The sequence below is a fragment of the Cygnus atratus genome, chromosome 4 (assembly GCF_013377495.2).
Source record: "Cygnus atratus isolate AKBS03 ecotype Queensland, Australia chromosome 4, CAtr_DNAZoo_HiC_assembly, whole genome shotgun sequence".
Classification (NCBI taxonomy): domain Eukaryota; kingdom Metazoa; phylum Chordata; class Aves; order Anseriformes; family Anatidae; genus Cygnus; species Cygnus atratus.
In genome coordinates this window covers 64622070-64647583 of record NC_066365.1, presented here as the reverse complement: position 1 = coordinate 64647583, position 25514 = coordinate 64622070, and the positions used below count along the sequence as shown (strand labels likewise).

Here is a 25514-nt window from a genome sequence, read left to right as displayed (position 1 = left end):
AAAGCTTTATAGTCAATTTTTCCATTTGCTGGATGAATCTTCTCACTGTGAAGCTGCCATAGGTATTTCTGGTCTAGAAGTAAAAAATCTCTAGGATAGCTGTAGATATGAGCTATAGGGAAGCTCCATTACCTCAAGAAAAGGAGGAAATAGACCCGTGGTTAGAACATTTTACTGGTGTCTGACGTAGCTGCTCTGGGCCCTTGAGGTGCCTTAGTCTCCCTGTGAAATAGTAGAAAAGAGTAGGCTCTAAACACAGGTTTTCCTGGGTACTGTGGTTCAGACATCCAGATTTAGAGCACTCCAGTATTTTAGCCACTGAAGCCCCTTCTTAGATCTACCTCATAATATCTTCTAGATCATAAGAGCCAGAATATATGGCTAAGCATGGATCCAGGAAGGACGGTCATAGAAATGAAAATTTCTTATCTCCATGGCAGAAATGATATCTATTATGGTTAAAGTAGACCTTTCTTTGAAGTACAAAATTTGCTGTCACTAAAGCTGATAAAAAGTTGATTCTACTTGAAAATTAGACTTGGTGGAAGCAGAGGTGCTTAGTTCAGAGTTGAACTGAAATCATGAGAGAAGAAGAGGAGCTAATCACATCAGTGTAGAAAGGAGTAATGCTGAAGAGAAGATCAAAAAGCTTCAGAAAATTCTCATAAATACATAGAAAAGTCTGTAATTACTCCTGATTATATGACAGAATATACATCACATAGAAACTTGTTGCAAATAAAATCTTTCCCTTTCAGTACAGAACATCAAGTAACAATAAACTAGGACTGGAGCTTCACAAATATGTTTAAAAGTTTGTATTATGCTTACTCTTGGCTTGTTATGTCAAGGAAATCACTGTTATTCAGGAAGACACAGGACTTAATAGCAAAACATTATCATATTCCAAGTATTGGTCCAGAGTGCATATTCTGTCTCCTAGAATCACTTCTTTCTCTCCAGCCTACTCTAAATCCATTTTCTATCTTTTCTGGCAGAAAATGCGCAAGTCTCACGTCCCTGGAGAGAAAGCGAGAAAGATTTTATTTTCTAACACACTTGCAGATGTGTTTGCATTATGTCTCATTATATTTAAGTGCACTATTTAGCTCGGGAGACTGAGGTTTCTGCCACCTATTGACAGGAAAAATCTGTTTTTAATGCCGCTATTTTTTTTCCCATACTTGTCACTTGTAAAGAGACAGACTTTCCAAAGCTGCTAGTAAGGCAGATTAAATAAGATGTATCTCCCACATCCAACCCTTTTCATTATACATTAATATGTATATGCCACATAATGGGTATGTCGCTGTGTAAAAAAATCACAGGCATCACTGCATTATTTCTATAAGAGTTTTAGAATAAATGTCTTCCAGAAAAATAGAAACACATTTTCAGCAGGTAATACATTTTAAATCTCATGACATTCATTGATTAACTGACTTGAGCAGTTGATGCGAAGTGAGAAAAGTTTTAGTATGAAGTGTGCTAAATGGAGAAAGTTTGATATATTATTCTCAGCTAGCCAAAGTAAATACTTCTTTTTCTTTAAGGAGACAAATACTGTCAGTTAATCTGTTTATGCATATCTGTGCTCTTCAAAAAAAGCCAGGGATATGCTCCTCATATAGGTACTGGCTCAATAAACCAATAACCTTGGTCCTACCAATAAGAGATGGTAGTACAATAGGGTGGAAGGTGGAAGTCAGTATTGATATATTCAGGGTTAAAATGAGCCGGATTGGGGCATTACATGCATCTGTATTCATATAGTATAAATGAGCTAAAGCCATGCAATAAGACAGCCCAGGGCTTTGTTATGCAAGTAGCTGCTGAACACTTATTAATAGTCAAATAAATAAATAAATAAATAAATCCTTAACTCCTTAAAAAAACCCTCTTCCCAAGATCATACAGTAGTATGAAGAATGTGATTGTATGAAACACTACTAAATTCATACAGCTTAAAATGATTTTGCAGCTTCACATGAATAATTTACTGTCCTGTAAATTTAAAAAACCACTGCAGTTCAGAGAGTTTTTCCAGAGATGGATAGCTTGATGTCTTAGAGATGCAGAGAGCTTCATTTCTGTGGAAAAATTGAAAACCTAGTGACAGGAGGGTGTTTGTGTTCCGTGTTAACAGGGGAATATTTGTGTTTTTAAAGAGGACGTAAATATGAGTGAGGATAACGTGAAGCAATGAAGGATCCAGAAAAGAATGGTAGAGTACTCCTATTCAGCTTAAAAAAAAAGAAAAAAAAAAGAAAAAAAAGAAAAAAAAAAGAAGTGGAATAAAATGAAAATATAATAATATGAAATAGTATTATTGTTCTCAGGATAGTTCACATAATGTTACTAACACAGGCTTTAACAGGGTTTTACCTTGAAGAAACTAATGAGAAGGTGGTAATGGAAGTTGCTCCTCTACTAAGGAAAGTACACTAACATTTATGTATATTTAGGGACATTTCTCTGCCCAGATTGAGTAACTGCGTCTCTTATTTGCAAGAAGACTACTTTGCTTATTCAAAGCTGTGCTTATGAGATGGTGACAAAAATATTTATTTCAGGAATCTCTTTAAAATAAATATTATTTTGCTGGTTGTCTTGATCTATTTAGTGTTCTTTCTTTTTTATTAGATGTTCAGTATTAATGTGCATCTCTGAAAAATGGAAAATAAAGCCCTGTACTGAAGTAAGAGGAATGTTAGCTACAGGAAAAGACTCTGTAGCACTCCGATCAGTCTATTTGGTGGGTTTTCAGGAGGCCATCACTATTTCCAGAAACTTTATTTCCGGGAGACTGTGACTCATCTTTACAGTAACAGTGTGTGTCTGTTACAAGCTGAATCTTTTGTTTGACTGGGTAGAAGAAGGAGGTGGGATGTACGTCCTTGTGTAGTGCAGGGCAGGACTTTGGGAGAGAAGTGCCCAATCTGTGTCAGTCAAAATGGCTGGTGCTCAGTGGAGATCGATATCTGTCTGCCCTGCAGTGTTTGTGTGTGGATGTCCCCGAAGGAGGAGCGGGGGGAGTGAACACCCCCAGGCATGGCTTATGGTTTATGTATTTTCAGCAAGCATTTTTGGTGGAAGGGCTTGCTTGCTCCTGATGCCAATTGCATCTGGCATGCCGCATGCAGGCAGGCTTGCTTCTCACTTACAGGCACTATGTCCACTGGTGGACTTCTGTCAGGGATCATTTTCAAGGTGTAAAGGAAAATTAAAACTCAATGGATGACCCTTCATAAGGAATACATCACAGCTGAAGGACAGTGTCTGCTCTGCACATTGTTTAGGCTAATGTGATGCTTCTCGTGAGGAACAAGCTCTCTCTGCTTGTGGCTCTAATCCTCCTCACGTACTTCTTCATTTCAGGTCTTCACTGGTCTCTTTTTTTTAAAATTATGCAGTTGCAGAGATTTTTCACTCACTGAAACCAATGTCCTGTGCTCCTGTTGGCCTAAGCTGGACAGACGACAAGGCCTCCTCTCCACACCCCCACCACATTCCCTTCTCGCCGAGACTGTTTAGCCTCAACTTTCAAATTAAATGGGAAACTTATAGCCTTAAGGGAGATTTTGCATATAATTTAACAGAGAAAAAATCCATAAATCTGCATTATATGGTTGCTTATTACAGTTAATAAGCTGATTTCACTATTACCTGCCTCCCTGAACAATGCTTTCTCCAGTTTATCTCTGTCTTCAAGTTACATCTTATAAAGCCAGTTCAAAATCTAAATTCCTTGCAGCAGTGTCTGACTTACCTTAATGTATGGATATAGTATGGATAATGTATGGATATATCATGATAGGGCTCAAGACTTAAATCATTCCCTCATTACTAATTAATCACACAGAAATTGCCTCAATATCTTAGCTCATTGACTGTGGAATATTATCCTCACTGCAGAATTGTATAGCAAAGTTATAACTACTAATTAAATTGTACAGTACTCTTCCAAGAGGGATTTTTCAAGTACAGAATAATCACTGTGGGAAAATTTTAGGAATGTAATATAGCACATATCAAAACAATGAAAAAGTAAAATGAAAAAATTCTCTAGAGCTCCAGTTCCAACATATTTTTGCCCATGAAAGTGTCTATGACTAAATCTATTGAAGTAATTAGATTCAAAGGACACTGATTTTATGTGATTTTATATTCATGGACATAAATTTTAGAAGGACTTGGATTTTAGGACTATTTTTTAGTGCTGTTTCTGTTAATGACTATTGAATCTTAATGAGATTTTGATATCCTTGCTTTATTGTTTATAACTGACTTAAAGATTCAGCGACAAAACTCTGTCCTATGTTATGATTTTGAGTGTCTGGGAGGACTCAAGAGGGCTGTTCGGGTATTTTGTTAGAAAGTACTCTAATTGATTAGATACATATGTCCTTCCCAATTAAAAATTACCAAAAAATGGAGTTTGTGTATCTGAGCCAAGCTCACTGATGTATAGAGCATGGTTAATATCAACTATTATTAAAGCCCTGATTGTACTGTGAGTTTTCTTGTAAACATGATTATAGCAAGCTAATTTGCATTGCTAAACGAATGCTAAAAATATCAAAACATTTTTCTCTACTGGCCAGAGAGTAGTTGATCCAATCATTAAAATAAAGATAAACAGAAGTAACTACTCTGATGGAAGCTAAGACGATTAAGCACAATATGCATACAAAATTAGTTATTTATCTAACAATATGCTCACAAGAAGAACAGCAAAGCTCTTGTTTAAAAATTACACCAATCGAAGCTTTTGTGTGGCACCAGAAGGATCTACAAAAGCCTTATATTATTTCTCATTCAAAATTTACCACGGGGCCTGTTGGCAGCACGTGCTGAGGGACTGAGTTGCAGCTGCTGCATAGGAAAAAATAATTTCTAGTTTCCCTAGCAGGGCTAATGACTTTGGCTCCAGCAGCTGCTACAAGTTGTTCCTTTTGGCATACAAGAAGGTGGAGTCTGAGCAGCCCCGCACTGCAAGCAGGTAGTGTCTTGCCTTCTCTCACTTGTAGTAAGAGCCTGTAGCCAAGGGTGAAATTTGGGGCAGATATAGACATAATGGTGATTATTTGCTGGACAGTGATTTGTTCCAGATCTGCTCTTGAGGAAGATTCTAGCACAAGAGGTTCAAGAGTATACCTGTGGATTTTTTTTACATGAATGCACTTTGAATATCTGCTTGCTTTCCATCTCCAATTACAGCTGTAAATGTACCTCTCCAAAACCTCCAAACTTCACCTGTGTTGACAGACACTTTTTTTTTTTTTCTGTGTTGGCATAGCTACACAATGGGAAAACAGAAAAATGCTTTTTTTTTTCTTACTCAGCCAGTCACTGTTCCCTAGTACATCCCAATACACCAATATTTAGCTTTAGCTTAAACTGCTAGAAATCAGTTTTAAATTGTGCTCATGTATTTCTGCAAACAGAAAACATCTACATGGATGGAATGAATTTCTGCCTAGTACTTACTCTGTTATGTACTTCGATATAATTTTAACTAGTGTGCCAAGATCTATCACCATCCCTCCCACCTCCTCAAATCTAAAGAAAAAAACTTCTGGAAATATTTCATTAATCATTTTGTTCAAGACTAAAGATAAAAGGAGCCATTTGTATTTTATGACAGTTGGTAATTAAACATTTACAGTACTGTGCCAATATTTATATACAATCTAGAAGGAGCAAACTGAACAGAAGGTAAATTTGGCAGAGTTTAAGGAGGAGTGATGCTGTGGGAATGTGCGTGTGTGAGCAGAACTGTAACACTGCAGAGCAAATGGCATTGCAATAAAATGTTGCAGCAGCAAACTGCTTTTCCAGCTGTGTTAGACTTTCTTCTCTCTCCCCTGGAAGAGAAATGAGAAAAAATATTTTACCCTTGAAATGATGTGAAGAAACCAGATGAGACTTTGGGAGTTAAGATCACTGGCTGCTTTTGCAAAGCAATAAAGCTGCATAGAATAAATGAGTCCCGAGGAGCTTCTTTTGGCTTTATGACTTCCACACTTTGTTTTTCCCCTCCATCTCACAGACTGTTTTGTAAAAAAAAACCCACATCTTATTTGGGTTGCCTTCCTTGTTTTCATTTCTTCTGGAAAAACAAGGCAACATTCATTGCAAGTACGTCTTTTTGCATAATTTCTCCAGCACTCTAATACCACTTTCCCATGGAAGGATAGAAACTGTTTAAATGGCTCATTCTTACTCCTGCTGAAATGATCAGAATTGTTCCCATTTTTTCATAAGGATTAGACTGTATTTCCACAAAATATCTGTGCCATAACAAACAGGATTCATCTAACTAAATGTCAGTGCACAATGTGCACATCTGAATCTGGACTGCTTGTGTATATTGACTTTATCCTCCATAGAGGCAGAGCTACAGGGAGATCCATCTGCTGAAGGAGACAATCAAGACAGACCAAATGTATCACATCCTAAAAGCATTTTTTCTCCCCTCTTTATATCTTTGAGCCTAGATCTGGCTAACTGAGCTGCAGGAATGTACATTTTGTTCATGTCTAAAGCTAGAGAGGAAAAGTCCTATGCCAGAATTTCTCAGAATTATTACTAGGCTGTGTGATTTTCCTTGTAATACTTGTTTGATCCTCACAATGATCGTCTTATAAAGAACGAGCTGTCTTCTTTTTCTTCTGCTGAACCGTTATTGGTGCCTGCATGACAGGCCAGTTCCTTACAGCGTTTGAAAAGAAAGATGAACTAAGAGAGCATTGTGCCACCAAAATGTAGCTGAGAGTATTCATTGACCTGTGTAGTAAGTTGAGGAAGACAGTTATATGCAACATAAGGTTCAATTTGCAGTCAGTGTCATGGTCTCCAAATAAAGCTGAGCATCACTGCCATGATTTATTTTTTTTTTTCAAGTAGTAAGGTTGTTTGAGAAATGACCATGTGGTAACGACCATGAAATTAGTGTCTGAGTGGGCTTGCATTCATGCATAATACTCTACACACATATTCAAGGAGGTGCCATCCATCAAATAACCAGGCTCATCTCAAAAACAGCTTAGTGAAGCATTGGCAAAGACACCCTGCAGCCAGCCAGATCGGACTGCAAATGTTCAGAAGGCTCCTGCTGTTAATTAAATTCTACCTGCAGGAAGACCCCTCAGATTTTAATATGCCATTGATGAAATTCTTATACTTTAAAGACTGTGGATTGGGACTTGTGATCCTATAAATTCAGTCTGTGTGGTGGCTGTCTGTGCTTTAGCAGGCAGCGTAGCTTGGCAGGAGGGGCTCTGCAGAGTGGATGCAGACCTGACATCCACGAGGCACATCCCAGGAATATTTCCTGTTTCACATGTTACTGACCTTACTTCCAAAAGCTTCATGGCTTTAACTTATATTATCTGATACAGCATGGATCCTGCAAGCACTAACAAGTAGTGTTATTAATTTCTGTAGGATTACTTAAGTAAATAAAATCTTTCATTTCTGCCTAGGATCAAGATCCAGACTGAGATCCAAGATCATGATGTATTTTAATTGAAACAGAGAAATAGATTTTTCTGGAAATTATGTCAAATGTTATTCACTTTGGTCCTTCCCAAGTTAAATAAATATTAAAGGAAAAAAATAAAAATAAAAAAGGTCATTGTAAGAAGGGATGAGCATGAAACAGTTTATTCTGGGAAATGAAAACTGTCCTCTAAAGAACAAACTCTGCCCCTTTGCTTGATCCTGTGATTTCAGTCTCTGCTCAAATTAAACAAATAAACCCATACCATGCTCATGACAGATGTAAAATATGTACCTTAGTACATTAGTAAACTTCTCTGTTGTTGATAGGAACACCATATCATTTCATGAAGCAATAAAAATCTGTATTTTATGAAAATTTTGTGACAAAAATTACATATAATGTGAAACCAAATTTAAAAATTGATTCGATTACAAAGAACTTCGTTTTGTAAAAGATAAAATGGAAACAATACAGTAAAAACAGATTACTACAAACAAAATGCTTATCACTTCCAAAAGCCTAACTTACTTTTTTAAAAAAGTTGAAATGAAATTTGCTTATGAATGATAACCTTTTAAAAATAAAAGCACAATAGGACAGAACAAATAAGCATTTATTATCAAAATGTGGATGTACAAGTTGTAAAATACATAGATGTATGGATATGTGGATGCTCTTAAAAACAAACAAACAAACAAAAAAACTTTTCATGTCAAGAATACTTTGGATAAAGTATTTTTCTTTTCAAGACAATCCTCATCCAAAATAGACCCATGAAAACAAAGACACATGTAACTTCTTCACATTTTATAACAACTAGCTATGAATCTGAGAAATTTCCTAATGTTTTTAGCTCTCCTTGCTAAGTTGCTTTTCAACTCTGGCTCAGTCAGCTTATTCTATTCTTACAAATAAAAAGGTCTTTCTTTGTCATAATTATGAAACACTGCTAATGTGTCTAAACCTGCATCCACAAAAGTCACTAGCAAAACTTTGACTTGGCCAGGGTCACATCTCTTACTACAAAGCAGAATGCATGAAGTTAAACAACAAAGTGAAGACATTCACCCTGTAACATTTCCAATGGGTTTCAGGTAGTTAAATGAAATTATTCAGTGTTTAGCCTATTTGACACTACATTCGCGTATTTACACCATATACATCTGTTATAAATTCAACAGCAGATGTTCAGAAACAGCTGTGTCTAGCAGTTTCACGGAATTCCATGCTGGACCATTTTGATTAACAGAGACAGAGAGGACAATGTAAAGCCTTCAAGATAAAGCTGGCCCCAGTATAACCTTGTCTCTTGCAGGTAGCCAGAAACATGGCAATCTTTGAGAGGCTGCCTAATGAATTGTTTCAAGTTTTCTTCCAGGATTTTGAAAAGGAGAGTCAAACCTATAAAACTGTATTTTGTTGCTGATGGTCATTTTTTCCAGTGGCAGAGTCAAATGAAGAGCAGGGTCATAGGTAGAATTTCTCAACCGGTGTGCTCCATGGACATGTCCTCAGCTGGGGATCCTGCTGGAGAAGTAAGATTGCTTGGGATCCAACAGGCAAATGTGAAGGCATGCGTGGAGAGGACCTTTCCTTGCCCCCGGCCCCCCCCAGGGTGAAAGCAAGAATGGGGCTGTAGCTCACTAGCTGCTGCAGCCTCTTGTGCATCCGTGTCCGAGTAAGTTGTTGTTACGTCCATCTTGAAGTTTCCCGTGGCTCTGCAGGGATGCTCTGCTCTCTGTGCTGGAAGTCTGTCCGCTTTGATCCTGCTGTCTTCTTAGTCTGCCCGAGGTTAAAAACATCAAAAGGTTTATAGCTATGATATGCAGATAACAGCATGAGAATAACAGCTATTGTCTGTTTTATGGATAACTACATACACCTGAGTATAAAATAGACTCCTGCACCATTCAATCTCTATTAACTTCACTATCTCTATTTGTCTTTTAAACACTGATGAATTCCTCCTCCTAAATATGTGTGGTTGAATCTTGGTTAAATCCTGTTCCCATTAAATCCTATCACAAAGGGCCAGCAGAGGATTGTGCTTTCCCTGGGTTTGGCACCTTTGCCTGGACATAACTTGACAAAGCCTCCATCAGCAAAGGAAAAAACATGAGGTGAACGTATATTCAGTGTTCCTCTTGTTATTACTTCATACATGGTCAAAGCTTCCAAAGTGGTTTCAAGGGACAACAACAACAAAAAATCCTGCATTGTTTAAGGACTTTGCAAAGTCATCTTCTGAAGGTATTATTTTCTGGAGAACAGTCACAGCCCTGGTGGCACTTGCATTCCCCACCTGTAATTTTATCAGCAAATTTCTCAGCCTTTCTGTACAACCCTAGTATCAACGTCTGTGATTTTATTGTGATTCTTGTGATACTTAATGTTGTTTTCCAAAAACAAAAGGCACAATGTAAGTATTTTCATGAGGAGGGGGAAAATTCATGGGGGAAGGGGGGGAAAGCTTCAAGGGGGAAGCTATATAGTAGAGACCAGTTTTAGGAAAATTAACAGCCTTTTTTTTTTTTTTTTTAGGAATTTTTCTCCATTTGTTTTCTTAAAATGGGAAACAACTGGTGATGTATTCCCCAAAAATGCACAAAGAATTGGCACCAGAGACACTGTGGAAGAAGCTGTTTTTAACAGTGACTATAAGTGGTATGTATAATATATTAAAAAAAAAAAAACACAAAAACAAACCAAAACAAAAAAAAACCTTTGCAAGTAACATTGAATACATAGAAATTATTCAATAATGAAAAGCATGCAAAAATGAAACATAAAGGGTCAGTTTAAAAAAGGGTAAAATAAAGACACAAACTGAAGACTCAGAAAAGAATGAGAAATTCTCTTTAAAATTCTGTCATAGGTAAATAGAGGAATTAAGGAGACTAATGTTAAAATAAACAAAATACTGTCCAAATAGGTTAAGTTTAAAAGAGCACAAACATTGACACATTAAATAAAAAATATAAGGCGTACTAAAACCAAACAAACAACCAATCCCCCCCCCCAAAAAAAACAAACCAACAAACCAAAACGCACACAAAAAAAACAAAACACTATGTTAAAGGAAAAAATTACTAAAAGCAGTGCACCAGAAATGAAGTCTACCAGTGAGTCTATAGGCCAGTGGATGACTGAGTTGTTAGAGGATAGCACAAGAAATATTAGTCCCTAGCTGAAAGGCCAATGAATTATCTTCACCAATACTCATGACAAATGAGCTGAGGGACATTCCTTTCTTTATGAGAAACTTGTTCATCATCTCCAGTCAAACCATTTTTTCAAACTGTTTTTTCAAATGAATGTTGACAAATGATCAAGACAGAAGATTTTCAACCAATGGCTCTAAGAACACTGAAATATATAATTTCTGCACAGCTGAATGGAGTATGTAACTTACTGTTGAAACTATCTTGGCACCAATGATTGCAAGGCAGCAAATGTGATAGTGTGGGTTTTTTTGTTTGATTTGTTGTCTTTTATTTTATAAGGACTTCAGAGAAGATCCATGGGACTACCAGGGGAGCAACTGAATCAGACAAAGCCTTGAAGCTCAGGGTCTGAGCTACTGGCCCTTACAAGAGTAAGGTATTTGTAGGCATCAAGACAAAAGGCTACAGTGTTTGGAAACTGTCTCTCAATAACAGCATAAAACAGAAAAACACAAGTTTGTTGGTTTTGTTTGTTGTTGCTTTTTTATTTTTATATTTTTCCAAATCACTCAAACTGGCTCAAAGGCAGCATGTAGAGGTTCAAAAAACATGACAGACCAGCCTTGAAATTCCCACTCTTCATAGAGATATTTTCTATTGTTGTTTTATTTCCAGTTATTTTCTTTTATCCTATCCCTGCTCCCAAGGGCTCTTACTGAAGCATAATTGGATTATGGGAGGTTGGAAGTGGTAAAAAAAAGTATATTGTTTTAGCAGTGCTTCATTGTATTCTCTTTTCAGACATTTTCTATTTCTCTACCTAGATTCACTACAGATATTTATAAACTACCAAAGTAAGCAATAGGCTATATATCAGATCATGTAGTCAAAAATTTAACTGTTATTTAGCTATTTAATAATTTATAAATCACTTTATTCAGTGTTTAAAATTATGTTAAAGATTCCGTTATAAGGATTTATTATGGGCATGCTAACAACTACCTACTAGTGTGTCTTGGAGAATGGGAAATTAGACTAAGAATCAGGAGATGCTGATTCTGTTTCTACCTCTGTCACCCTGTGGGGAAATTGCAGCCCTTTTCTGTTCCTCAGCCTCTCTCCCAACACGTGGAGACAATGTAGGGGAGTGAAGCTGAGATGGAATAATATCTGTCTAGAACCTCACATGGACTGGAGATAGTCATACATCTGAGCTGGAAAAATTGTGGCTAAAAACTAGCAAAAAAGCATGTATAAAAATACAAAAGCAAAGACAGCAGACTGGCCAAAGACTTGCATGAGAAATAGGAAAAAAAAAAAAAAAGAAGATTGAAACAACTACGGGAGGTCCGAGTATCACAAACATCTAACGAAACCTGGTAGTAAACTTGGAATCCGCAGGAAAGTGTTTAAGGCTCAGCTTTGTTCACCAGGTGAACAAAAATCTCAAAAGTTTGTCTTTAGGCTGTGTAAGTTTAATAGAAAAGGAACAAAAGTTGCAGATTCAACATGACAGTCATAATTTCAGATTTGTAAAAGACTAAGGCATAGGAAATCCCAATCATAATCATCTAATCGGTCTCAGAAATGTTAGTGGAGAATATTTTCTCTCCCTTCAAACCACTGTAGTGAAAAAGTAAAATAAGGCAATTGGTTTGTATTTCCATCTAGCTCTAAAGTGCAAAGAGACTCAGGTTAAGACCTAAACAAATCTCACCACAGCAGGAGTGTGTGAACAAGCAGTCTCTTCAATTAAAAGGTTGGGCCATTTTCCATGAGAGTTTCTCAGATTTACAAAAACATGGATAGCTCAACACAGTCCCTGTGATCATTGCAAAATGAATGCACTCTGGTCCATTCTGTTTAAAAATAGCACTAGTGCAATAAAACATTTGTCAGAAACTGCTTTCTAGTGTGTGACTTTTCTTTCCTTTAAGTTGATACAGCTACAGCCTGCAATAACTTGATAAAGGCCCAGGGAAAATGGATGAGTTGATGGGGACTTAGCTGCTGTGGATCCAAACCAGGTAGCTATTCCTTTGCTGAATGTTATGAAGAGAGGTTAAATAGTGAAATGTCCAGCTGTGGGTGAAAAAAGTGAACAAGTGGCTCTAGTGAATAGTTAGGAAGAAAAAACCTGCAGGGAAAAGAGGCTGAAAAGGAGTTTGCACAATGTCTATTATATTTATGCCAAAAAATTCTGTACAAATAGATAAGTAAGCTCAGAGACAGTTATGCTGGGAATTAAGAGTGGCTCTGCTGAACCAATGAATAGATAAGCACAGATTTCTTTGCCTTCACCATAGATCCATGCAATATCAGTAATGTGTGACACTGAGCATAGAGCAACCTCCTCTCTGGCAGCGAGGAAGAAAGAGGTTGTACTGACCATTTGGGAATGCATCAAGAAAAGTAACTGAGCCCTCAGTCAAGTCTTGGGCTTCATCAGCATTTCTGGTTAAGGAAAAGTGGCTCTGTCATGTATGAAGAGGTTTTAAAGATAAGAATCTTGATTTCCAGAAATTATAGTGGAATCCCTGCAGTGTCGATTTCTAGTGCTGGGTCTTGAATCAGATATTGGTAAGTAGAAGAAAATTCAAATAAGAGGGAAAAATTATTGCCCCCCCCCTAAAAAAAACAACTCTGTATCAATGTAAAGCAGTGGCATCAGGCTTGCAAAATGTCCTGTTTGAGAGCTTTAAGAAGTCTGTTATGCTGCCTGTCACTCTTGTTTGTTCTAGCCAGGCCATACCTTGTGTATGATAACACCTTGGTGCAGCTGGTATACTTACCAGTGGGTGCTGTCCAGCTGCCAGTTTGAAACCAAACCCTCAGAAGCATTTCAAACAGTGGGAATACACTCAGCAACCATACAGGAAAGAACTTCTATTAACAGAAAGATAATTTAAGCCAGCCAGAACTTCCACTCCATGTGTACCAGGTCCTACAGGACACTCTTTTTATTACAGATAATTTGCAAGTGAGCTTGCCGGTTTTACAAATCAGTGTCCTGGGTGTGTAAGAAAGAAAATGGTGTGAGTGGATAGTGGAATTTGCTTTATCATTTCTAGATTTAGCATTTTACCTTGGCCTATTGATATTTCCACCCCCTTTCCAGTGAAAACAGATGCATTTGCTTGTGGTTTGGGGAGAAGGTGAGCTTAATAAGTCAAGCTTTAGAAACTGGGAATAATAAGTCAATCTTTAGAAATTGTAGCTTTATTGCAGTAAAAAGAGTTCCACTAAAGGAAACTTTTACATCTCTTGAAAGAAACCCTTAGGAGTAGATAAATCTGTGGAACATTTTATCCCAGTTATTCTTCACAAGGGGGGAGGTCTGAGGTCAGAAAAGAGCAAGCATGTCTATGCTAGCTTTTCAGATTCAAGTATCCTGGGGGACAGATTGCTAAATAGTTAGAAACACACCTCAGTTCTATGATTTAGTAGCTACATGTAAGTAATGCTGATGTCTTCTGCAGATGGCCTTTCTGGAAGGCTAATTACAAACATGTCCAAATCAGGAGGAAAAAAAAAATGAAGAAAAAAAAAGAAAAAAAAAGAAAAAGCAACTGATATACTACGAAAAATGACAGTGCTAAGAAAAACACTATTTCAACTGTATTGTCTCTATGCATATCAGTCTGGCTTGCCTACTGGAGCACAGATACAGATGTTACAAGGGGGATTTCAGAGCAACAATAAAGACACTCCAAATACCATATTGTTAGAATATCAGTCAGTAAACATAGACTTTTTGTAGGTCAGTATCCTCTCAATATACTGAACATTTTCATTCTCAATAGAAAATAGCTATCAATGACATTTTGTAAGGAAGAAACCAGAAAGTTACAGACACAGGTATTGTTTTGTTATATCCTGGTTCTAAAAAATAGAAATGTGGAAATTATGCAATATAACTAAAACTGATGGGTATTCTGGAAAACATCCAGCAACATTGCAAAAATCCGAGCCAAACTGAAAATGATTTTTACAGAGCGATATAATACTGTAAAGGTGGACCCCATAAATCACGAAGTATCCTACAGCAGCAACATCTCACAGGGATACTTACAGATCTGGGAATACCCAATGTCTCTAGCCAAGATACTGGCTAGCTGTAGAAAGTCAAGGTGCTGATGGTACACTAGGTGTCAGTCTGGTGCCTGCTACTATCACCACTATTTTTTTTAATCTTAGTCATTGTTCAATATGATAATGATGCAACAAAATCTGTGAACAAACTGAAGCCTGTGTAACAAATATGGCTGATAATGACCAGAACTGAGTAAGTACTACATATGTACAAAGTCTCCTTCCACTATATGCCAGAAAAGGGCTGTGGTGAAGCCCTAATATTATCCCCCAGGGATTGATAGCAGGCAGTAAAGAGATAACACCACCTTGAGGGTGAAATCTGGATTCCCTGCCCTCTCTATGTGGCTGGGAAGAGCTGGAGCAAGGCAGCAAAAAAATCTGGGTGAAGGAATCAGATGTGGTCAATATGACTGCTTCCTCAGGGTGGTAGCCATGGGATAACTTCCCATATGTCCATAATGATAACTAATCTGTGGTGATAATAACTAAGCACTGTTTTACCAAATAGTCAAGAATTTGCTATCTAAAGAAAAGAAAATGGTTAGTGGCTGGTTGTAACCTCATCAGAACTGTGTTCCCTGCTCTGTTACACATAAAGCAAAGATGAGACTTTCAATTCAAACATTTTGGTAAACTGATATGGCACTCTAGAGCTCCACAAAGTATATCCCCACCCATTTCCTTCATTCCAGTCAAAAGGTGTTAAAAGAAAACTTAATGGGATTTTGGAGTCTAACTGGCAATAAAACTTCTTTATTTCTTCCTTGTGGAACAAGCATATAACTGTGTTCCTTACATTTTGGAGTGGTTTTACACAGAGAAACTTGTTCTGAGAAAGCATTTGGACTGTGAAGATTCAAAAGCACTCACCTTGTCACCTAAAGTCCAACATTACCCTTGGTATTGCTAACTTGGAGTGTGATAGAAAGTATAAGCAGAAAGCTGCTGGATAACTTGAACATTACATGTCTGTATAACTGTTAAGAGAAAGCATATGTTTTGATCCAACTCTCCAACCTAAATAATGCAGGGAAAAGCTAACAATGTTTGTCATAGCAGCTCATTTTTTGGATCAGCTCTTCCAGCAGATCCAAAAAGACTCTGTTCCCTTGTTTCATGCTCAGTAAAAACGTTCATGGCACCCATAATTTGTTGTGGTTTAGCCAGAACAGATTTACTTCCCCAAGCACGTGCAATTTTTTATTTTATTTTATTTTATTTCATTTTAATTTAATTTAATTTTATTTTATTTTATTTTATTTCTTTATTTTTTTTAAATCCCTTATTTAAGCTTTATTGAAGCTTGTACCCTTCAGCAAAAGTGTACATACTACAAAATCAGGGCAGTTATTTGACAATAATATGTAGGTCCTGCAGTGTGCACACGTCTTTTTCAAAAATAATGGGTTTTATGCATATGCATCTTATACTCCACTTTGAAAATTTTCCCTGCTATTTTTGTGCCATCATTTTATCATCAATTGCAGGCAATGACTGTAGAAATATTGATAACCGAGCATGATTTCTGGGACAATAAGCAGCTTGGCTTGTCATCTGGCTGCCACTGTGGGGAATAAGAATTGAGTTTGATACATGGACACTTAATAATTTTCTGCCTACATTTTTGAAGGTTTTTCTTAAAATTGACTCTTGCTTTTTCCTATTTTATAAAATTGAAGAAGCTGGCAGTATTTTGCAATTGTAAATGAGTTCTACTCTTTCTCTTATATCTCCATTATTCTGCTTACTAGTTCTCATCTGCCAGGTTTTTTATTCAACTATATTTTTTAGTGAAAAGGTAAAATAAAGAAGAAGAAAGAAGTGAGCAAAACATCTGATGAAGTTTTTTTTTTAACTGAATGAGTGTATTTGGAAAGAGTACTTTTAATTTCTGAAACAAAATAGCCACCAAATATATCAGAAAAGTGTTAAAATTCCTGTCTGGTTTCTTTTCTAAAAAGCTAACTAAAATGAGTTTGTGAGTAGATTAGAAGTTCAGAAAAGTTGCTTACTTTATACTTCCATGCATAAAAAGAACACTACCTTTTGCCCAAAGTAAATATTAAGGAAACATGCTAACAAAAAAGAGCAAATAGAACACTTCTGGATTGTCCTCACAGGAAATCCCGTTGGTGCAAGCTACAGATCCCATTGTGACCTTTCATACTTAGGACTGCTTTCCAATGGTGCAGGCTGAAGAGCTGGCATATGACTAGAACACATGAACAGAGATAAGTCCTGGTCTTCAGTCTCTGGCCTAAGTCTTAGAAATTTCTCATTTGTAAAAGAAGAGTTTTGATTTCATTACAATATATATCAGAACTAATTGAAATAATAATCCAGCATAAGATTAAGTTACCTGGTAACCTGAGTATCTGCCAAACTACGAATTTATGTCATAGCCCCCAGTGCTATCCAGGAGGGTTCTTATGACAAACAGCAAATAATGTTCTGCGTGTAAATGTCATTGATCTCATTGACTGCATTCATACCAGAAGATAAAATGGTGGAGGGATAGATGCCTGGAAGCTAAGTGGCATAGGCTGGGTTGCATCTTTTTGGATAAACTCTCTAATCTCCAAAATACTTTTTTTTTTTTATATTAATCTTTGAAATGTGAAGGAGTTTGCTTCAGGGAATGATTTTGGTCAGGGAAAGAAATATGCCAGGGACCATGGAAGACTGCCTATATTCCTCCTTTTAAATATTTGATAATACCAGCTTAATGATTGTGCTGCCCTTTACCCATTTGGAAGAGACATAGGTAGACATGAAATACATAGGAAAAAAATGTAGAATAAAGAAGTAAAAGTAGACAAAATACAGCATTGAAGGTGTAAAATGCAGAATAAGAAAAAGAAAGGAAATGGAAGTGGAAAAAGAACTAGACACCTGAAAAATGAGAAAGTATTTAAAAGAATGTCAAAATTGGAGATCTAATTAATTTAACTAACTAATCATACATCTAATTGAAACTAACTCCTGAGACAGTTGTATATAGCTAATGTGCTTCTTTATTTAATGAAGTCTTTACACACAGCAGATGGGCAGTAACCATGGCAGAGCTAATATTGAGCTCTTCTTTTCTTTAGTCTGTGTACAGCTCGTGTTGTGTTTTCATGAAAACAGAAACATCTGAAAAGTGCTCGAATTTAGAAAGATTTTCAAATAAACAAAGAACTCTGTGCCAGAGGAGGTTTGGGGCAGACCAGGACAGACTTAAGGATGGGCTGGAGCAGACTCAACACTCATCATGCAGCAACATCAGTGTTGAGTCACACAACTCCAGACGGAAAAGAAGAGTCTGCAAAGTCAGATAATTTTTCCGCACTCTAGATTTTGTGTGGCGAACCAGTTTATACACAGAAACTCTAAGTGAAACACAATGGTATTGTTTGCTTATGTAATAGTGGGCATGCATTTTGGGAGACCTGGCTCCAAGCAGTATCCTCATCAAACCAGTAGCAAGGGTGGAAGTCTCATGAGTCCTTAGCTCTACTTTAAAAACATTTGCTCTTACAATTTGCTTGTTCTTGGCCTGCTCACATGGCTAGGTACATACAGCTCAAATGCGGTTGCCCCAAAAGCGGAGTTTAGTGCCATATGAGATGCCCTCGATTACCTGACATCGACAGAAAGCAGATACAACAGCAGACCACAGAAGAGTTGTGCCTGTTGGACTGGCAGCTAGGCATTTATTTTCACATAAATGAACTGAGCCCACAGTTGTGGGATAGATTTTATGCCAGCTAACTGTAGACAACTGAAAGATTAGTTCAGGCTCTCTGTACAAGATAAATAGAGGCTCTGACATAGAATAATGAGTTCCAGCCTAAGTTATCTGATATATGTGTCACAGACCAACCTTGAGAGATACAAGTCTCTCCTCACTGACTACTAAAGGAGCTTAAACTAAATAAATGATTTTAAATTGATTAGTTTAGAAGAATACAGTCCTGTTGCTTCCCCAGAAAAATAGAGATACCCTTCCCTCTCTGAACCACAGACTCAAGTCCCTTCCTGTCTAGCAGCTGTATAAACTCTCTGCATGCTGCACGGCTTAGCAGAGGCAATTTGCTTCTGGATTAGAGCTAATTTATACCCACAATGTTCAGGCGAGCAGAAGCTGAATAGTCCCATCAGCCTGGCACATACCACAAGCTGATAAACACTGCCAAGGGCTGGGTAAGGAAGTCACTCTGAAGCACAGGGGCGCAATTACCTGTTCATCCATGCAGACATGCCATCTAATTCCTATTTATTTCAGATACCTTTGAAAATCTTGCACAAACCCTTTGAAGTAGGAGTTGTTCTGCATCTAACCAATATTTAACTCAGTCTGTTTTTGACCCTAAACATGTCCCCTTGGTTTTGACTGCTTCAGTAGAAACAAGCACATTCTCAGATCTGTTTTCCTAATACACTGTGACGTATGTGTTTTGATTGCTCAGTAGATTACCATGTAATCATTCAAATAACTCTGTTTTAACTCCATTTAAATTTAAATGACTGAGGCACAGACTAGAAGTTATGCTTTATTACAGCTGAATGCGAAAAGGAAAATTTTGGAGAAGTTTCCCTGTGTAGCACAGATGTCTTCTTGCACCATTGACACTCATGACATTTACTTCCACCTTTTCCAAAAATCCTTCGGGAAATATGCTTACACTATGGGTAATTGATTCAGGTTGATGGTTCCTGCTGAGTAATTACACTCACTAAATGCCTGTGAATATAATTTTCTATCAACCAGCAATTTATAATCAAGCATAATGGGTTCAGGTGCACATATGGAGTGAGTGACATGTGAAATACTAGTATGTGGAAGTCAAGTAACAAATTATACTGGATGCTGCAGCATGTTGACCTACAGTGTCTTGAGATCTCAGGTTTACCTTGGGAATTGATAAAGCAAAATAAGAGAGACGAGATGAAGTAAATAAATGAAAACAGCAAATGAGGTGCAAGCATTTAAGAAAATGAAAGTAAAACAACCGATTATCACTAACATTAAAACCATGCTCAGACTAGAAGCATAGGTGTCTCTTAGAAATGGGCTATTGGCTGTCCAAGACCAGATGCATGAACAATATATGTCTTGTTCTTTTCAAATTCACATTGTAAAATGTGAAATGTTTTAGTTTAGCTGTATTTACAGATCCACATGCACAAGCAACAGGAAAGCAGCTCTGAATTTTCCCAGTAATGTATTGGTTATTAGACTGTGGGAATACAAGAAGATTTTTTTTCCCAATTTGTTAGAATCCAGTTTATAAACTGCAAATACTTGCCTGTGAATAAGGACATCCCTCAGCAGCGTGAGCCAAAACTCATTCTCAAAAAGGACACATGCTTCCTAGCCTGCCTCAGGTGTATCTCTTGAAAGACACGGCGTAACCCTGTCAGCAATTAGGGAGCTCACAGGAGTTGCTTTGGCATATTCTCTTTATTCTTTTGGTGGAAGTTTCTAGGTAGAGTGATCTTTTGAGTCACATCCAAATGAAATATATGGGGAGAAGGACAATTCCTTGTCTGCATCTAGAGGGAGACCTACTTTACCGGAAAACAACAACAGCTATCTCCATGGAGACACTGAGACTCAGAACATGTTACAGAGGAGATGGAGTGAAGATGCCTGTTGACAGACAGCAGATCACACCAGTGAGCATAGTTCTACTAACAGACTGAGAACTTAAAGGCAAATAGTAACGTGGTGCCTGTGACATGCCTGCTGCCTTTGCAGTGATGGTGTCTGCAGCTCTGTGCCAGTTACCCAGCGTGGTCGATTACCATCACAAAGCAGGACTGAACAAATGGGCAGCCAGCCATCACTGTGATGTTGTCATTCAATCCCATCTCATTTCTTCTCTTTGCCTTTCATCCCTGTCCCCTACTGCTGAGGAGAGGATCCTGGTTCAGAGATGAGTGAGGAGTATCATAGCTATGACATCTTTTTTTTTGCATATCAGCTCCAATTTCTTTAATGTGGCATCTCTAATTAAAACTGCAGCTCCATAAGAGCCATGCAATCAATAATTTAAGAATTAAGGTATGTGGAAAGCTAGTCTGGCTCTGCCTGATTATTGGGACTTGACAATAAACACTCTCAAACTGGAATAAGTGCGAGGGAGGTGGCTGGTACAGTAATTCACTTCTCCTACTCTTGCAACAACAAGTTTCCAGGAATTGTGCTGTGAGTTTCCAGGGAACAACCACAGCCTGCACTGACCTCCCTGCTGTCTCATGTCTCTCCACCTATTCTTCATTAGAGATTTCTCTGCTAAAGTCCAAAACTTAGAATCACAAGAAGTCTAGATCTTGTGTAGCTCTTTTATTCACTGAAGGAGAGACACCCTCACCAAAAGGAGACTTAGCAAGTAGCTTGCTTGTGATCACACAGCAAAATATCAGCCTTCAGTAAACACCAAACCTCTTTTCACAATGCATGGAAAGTTGGTGTCTAACAGAGGGATCCACAGAAGCCACTGTGTTGAACACAAAGCTGTCTGGGTTAGTCTCTGAGTTATACCCACCACAACACAGACGGGACACCAGACATCCCCTAAAACACAGCAGGAAACAAATTGAATCTTCCCTAAATCTCTTACTGTCAAAAATTTGCTTTACTTTCCTTATTCATGAAAAGAATATATATATACCTGTATATATACATCCATATACAAATGTATGTACATTTTACTGCAAACCTTGTGCTATTATGAAGACTCTATATGAAGTTGGAGACAATATAAGCACTGAGATAACATAAAAGCACATATTCAGCCATCCCATCTAACACAGACTCCCATCTCAGAGTGGCCCTCTTCTCATCTCAGAGTGGACAATGTCAAAGAACAAGTCAAATGGAGACAAATGTCTGCTGTGGCTTATCCTCCCCTCTGCTGAAATTTCCAGACTTTCTAAGCCAATGAACACGTGGGGGACCCATGGACCTTGATGGATTTTTCGCCATGAATTTCTCTTTCTCTTTGAATCTTTTCATACTTTTAATACCAAGAACACCCCTTGGTGATATGCTGCATTGCACTACAAGGCATGGTTTGTTTTCTTTTAAACCTGCAGCCTGATAACTTTATGCCCTTGAGTTACCAGAAAGAGTGAATATTCATTTCTTAGCTGTCTCTTCAATAACTTTCATAACATATTATTATTTAGCCAGTTTCCTTCTTTTCAGTTGTCTCTTCTCTGAGTTTAAACTACTTTGAGTCTATGAAATTCTTCAGTGTAAGCCCTGACACATTTTTTTTAATCCTGTTTTTGTTTTTCCTTTTATTTCTGTTTTTTTCTTTGTTTGTTTGTTTTTATCATTCTAAGTCTACAATTATTTTTTTTTGAAATAAGGAAGTGAACTTATACACAAAATTGTGCAGATATATGTATTTGAACATATACATGTATGAACACAATAGCATCTTGATGTTCATTTCTTTATAGCTTTCTTTGCAATTTTGAACAAATTAACAGCTCTCGGATGTCCACTAGACATTGGGCTATCCACTCATTTTTCAAAATCTCTCCCCTTCATAACTGAAGCTAAGTTATAGTCTATTGTCTTAAAGGTAAATTTTAGATTAATTTCTTCCTAACTTCTATGCAATTATCAGCTGAATTTCAGCTGCCATTTTCTTATTACCCTGCAACTCAGACCTGTGACTATCATCATCTACTGCAGCTCTTTGCAACAGATATAATTTTGGCTATCCTGGTATCTTAAGTGGATTTTGTCACCTCAGCATTCATCTCCCTTTCCAACCTATCTATGAATATATTTAGTAAATACACAAAGTATCAAAATGGCTCTCAATAATCAGGTAATATCATAATTAGTTTATTTCTGCATTACTTCAGCAACAGTTCCCAGTGCTTCCCTACTCCAGGGTGAGGAGCTCAGCCTCAATAATTCATTCTTAACTTATGGAGACTCCTAATGAGTGAGAATTTATGCCAGTGTAGGACATGAGGAGAAATGAAGGAAAATCATGCAGGTAGTGCCCTACAGACAATATTTGTGCTGTGTTATGTATACAGTCTTCATTTATCATAGACATGATTTTTCCAATGTAACTTATTTAGAAAAAATGTATTCTATGATGATAAGAACCATAAAAAATTGATTCTGAATTCTGAGGTGCAACAATGAAGATATTTTTGCCTTTTCTCTGCATTTGAATAGACTTTTGTTTTCGAGTATGAAATGTGTATTTCATGTGTATTTGTTTTAAGTTTTGATATAAATGAAAAAGAATTGCTGGCCAACAGTGCTGAGGATCTGTATTGATTATCCTGAACCTTTAATCCTCTCCACTGCTGTGATAGTGAGATTGCTATGATATATGCAACCTTCCCTGGATGTTCACTTGATAAAGTGTATCTACCACAAAGATGTGCCTACTTTCTTGGGAAAACTTAGGCCATTTTTCCTGGGAGGCTTTGAAAATGAGGTTCCATATATTCATTAACCTTTTTATTTTCCTCCCATGAAAGTGTGAAAGAAAGACATTATTGAAACGATGGCTTTTGTGTGACTCCTGTTTTCTCAAAACAGTGAATTTGAAGGTACTCCTACAGAAAAATAATCAGCTTGGACTTGCTAATGCTTAAATCTAGGCAGTGTGGCTTGCCAAGAAAGGAGACACATTTGGCTTGGTAATTCTAAGCCAGTAATAATGAGTGGGAATCAAAGACAGAAGTGAAAGGGTCTGTGTGACCATGCAGTGGTTATTAGCACTGAAAAACAAGTTAGATTTAATCATGTTTAGTAAGGCATCTTGCTAATTAGGTGAGATTGCAGGAGCAATCTCCAAAAGCAGACATATCCATTACAAAAGCGACAAGAAAGACATCAGTGAAGAGCAGCAGAACCACTTGAAATGCTCCGATAGAGATGGGTTTAAGTTGAATCAAGGTCATCAGAAGTGGCAGGAGAAGAAAAGTTGTGCTGTAGCCCCAGCCAAAAAGCATTCAGATATTATGGGGATTGTGAAAATATAAATATCTCCAGAGATACTGAATGACATAAAATATCTGCTAAGAAAAGCATGTTGAGAGAGGTGTACTGCAAATCATTATGAATATTCTATTCCAATCAAACTGAAATGAGAGACAGCTCTCCAGAACTCTGGTTTTGAATCTGAAAAGACAATTGAAAGGAAAGAAAAGGAACTACAGGAAAAGAGAAAATAATTTTGGTCTTATAAAAATGCAGAGAATATTATGTCAGTTTTTTGCATGTGATATGGACAAAATCATGCAATGTGATTTTAAACATCATAATATGCTTAAAATTTGGTCCCTCACCTTTTGCTGTTTATTCTGGAAGTAGATTTCTGTGTGTTTACCTAGAGTTGTTTAGCATCTTTTAGGAAAAAACTAGGTATGGCCAAACAGTATGTACTGTGGCTGGAAAAGAGGAGAAATTGTGAAGCAGCCATCTGACTGCTTCAGTTCGTGGTATAATTTTTAGTGTGTTTGCTTTGAATGAATATTAAGAAAAATAAGGTGTCCCAGGGGCTTAAGAAAGAGGCAAGACTGCTCAAATCAATGGAAACTAGAAAGCTGAATATCATAGCAGTGTTATTACAGGATATTAGTATTAAGTGAAAAAACTCCAACTTTAAAATCATTAGAAAGTTTTTGAAAGTTTCCACTAAGATTGATAAAAATATGGATATTTTGCTCATTGCTCCATCCCTTTTATTAAAGTAGCTCTGCAGAATTTGAATCCATTTTAATATCCATTGTATATATGAAATGCCTGTTCCGTTCAGTAAAATGTGGCTATATGATTTTGCTTTCATTAGTAGGCTGATAATTTTGATGACAAGTTTGTGAAGCATTCAGCTGAAGGATTATTCTGCCTGAGGTGCAGATATTTCCTGTGTTTTCTCTGCTGTTCTTTGTTTGCTCACCTCTTTAATCTTAAAGACATCTTTCAGGGAGAGGAAGAGGCTCAGGAACCATAAAGGGTAAGAAATTTGATTCTACTACAAGCAAATATTGCCTCTATTTCTTCATTTTTGGCTATTTCAGGTTTTGGATGTTCATAAACAAATGTAGTTGTACACGAAGATTTGTTTAGCGATAACAGCACTAAAATAGCAATATAATCTCTGCTCAGCTTTTTAATAAAGCTATGAACAAACATTGTGGCTTTATCTGTGCAATCATTTATTTTATTTTTTTTTAACCCTGAATAAAGTATAGGCTACAGCTTCTAAATAAGATCAACTTCTCAAAAAATTGCTGGCAATATTATGGGACTACATGTTCAGATAGTGCAGAACATTCAGTGTGTCATTTCTAGATATAATAAAACATTTATCTGTAGAAATATATTTAAAAACAGATAAATTCCATTTGTCAGCAGAAAGAGCCAACCAGGTCCATGAAATCAACATCAGACAATATTCTCCAACTAAGAACCAGCACACAGACCATTTTAGATCACAGTTTGTTTAGTTTACACATTCAAAGTTAAGCAAGAGATTTTACTGACACTCTTGCAGAAGAATAGAAAACATTGTCTCCACCACTTTCAAACTTGTATTGCAAAAGGCTGTTTTTTATATTATTATTTTACTTTGCACTGGGACATTGTGTAACTCTGTCTTAAAGTTACTGCAAAATAAAACCAGTGTGTACAGATGACATACACTTGTGTTATATCTTAATTTGTAGCTCCCATTTAGTGACATATTGATGTTAATAAGAGTAAAGACTTCCATCTA

General features: G+C 37.0%; 2 protein-coding genes across 2 annotated transcripts in view; one reads left to right on the top strand and one right to left on the bottom strand.

The window, feature by feature from the left end:
• The window catches only part of EVC2 (EvC ciliary complex subunit 2), a 106915-nt gene extending 97917 nt beyond the window's left edge, over positions 1-8998 (top strand). Inside the window, exon 23 of the transcript XR_004778746.2 lies at positions 8950-8998. The gene's annotated coding sequence lies outside the window, so the exon portion shown is untranslated. The remainder of the gene's footprint in view (positions 1-8949) is intronic.
• The window catches only part of STK32B (serine/threonine kinase 32B), a 143414-nt gene continuing 125892 nt past the window's right edge, over positions 7993-25514 (bottom strand). The window contains exons 11-12 of the mRNA XM_035547294.1: positions 9152-9289; positions 7993-9034 (exon numbers count right to left, since the gene is read on the bottom strand). Of these exons, the coding sequence (XP_035403187.1) occupies positions 9019-9034; positions 9152-9289 (154 nt within the window). The 3' untranslated portion in view covers positions 7993-9018. The remainder of the gene's footprint in view (positions 9035-9151; positions 9290-25514) is intronic.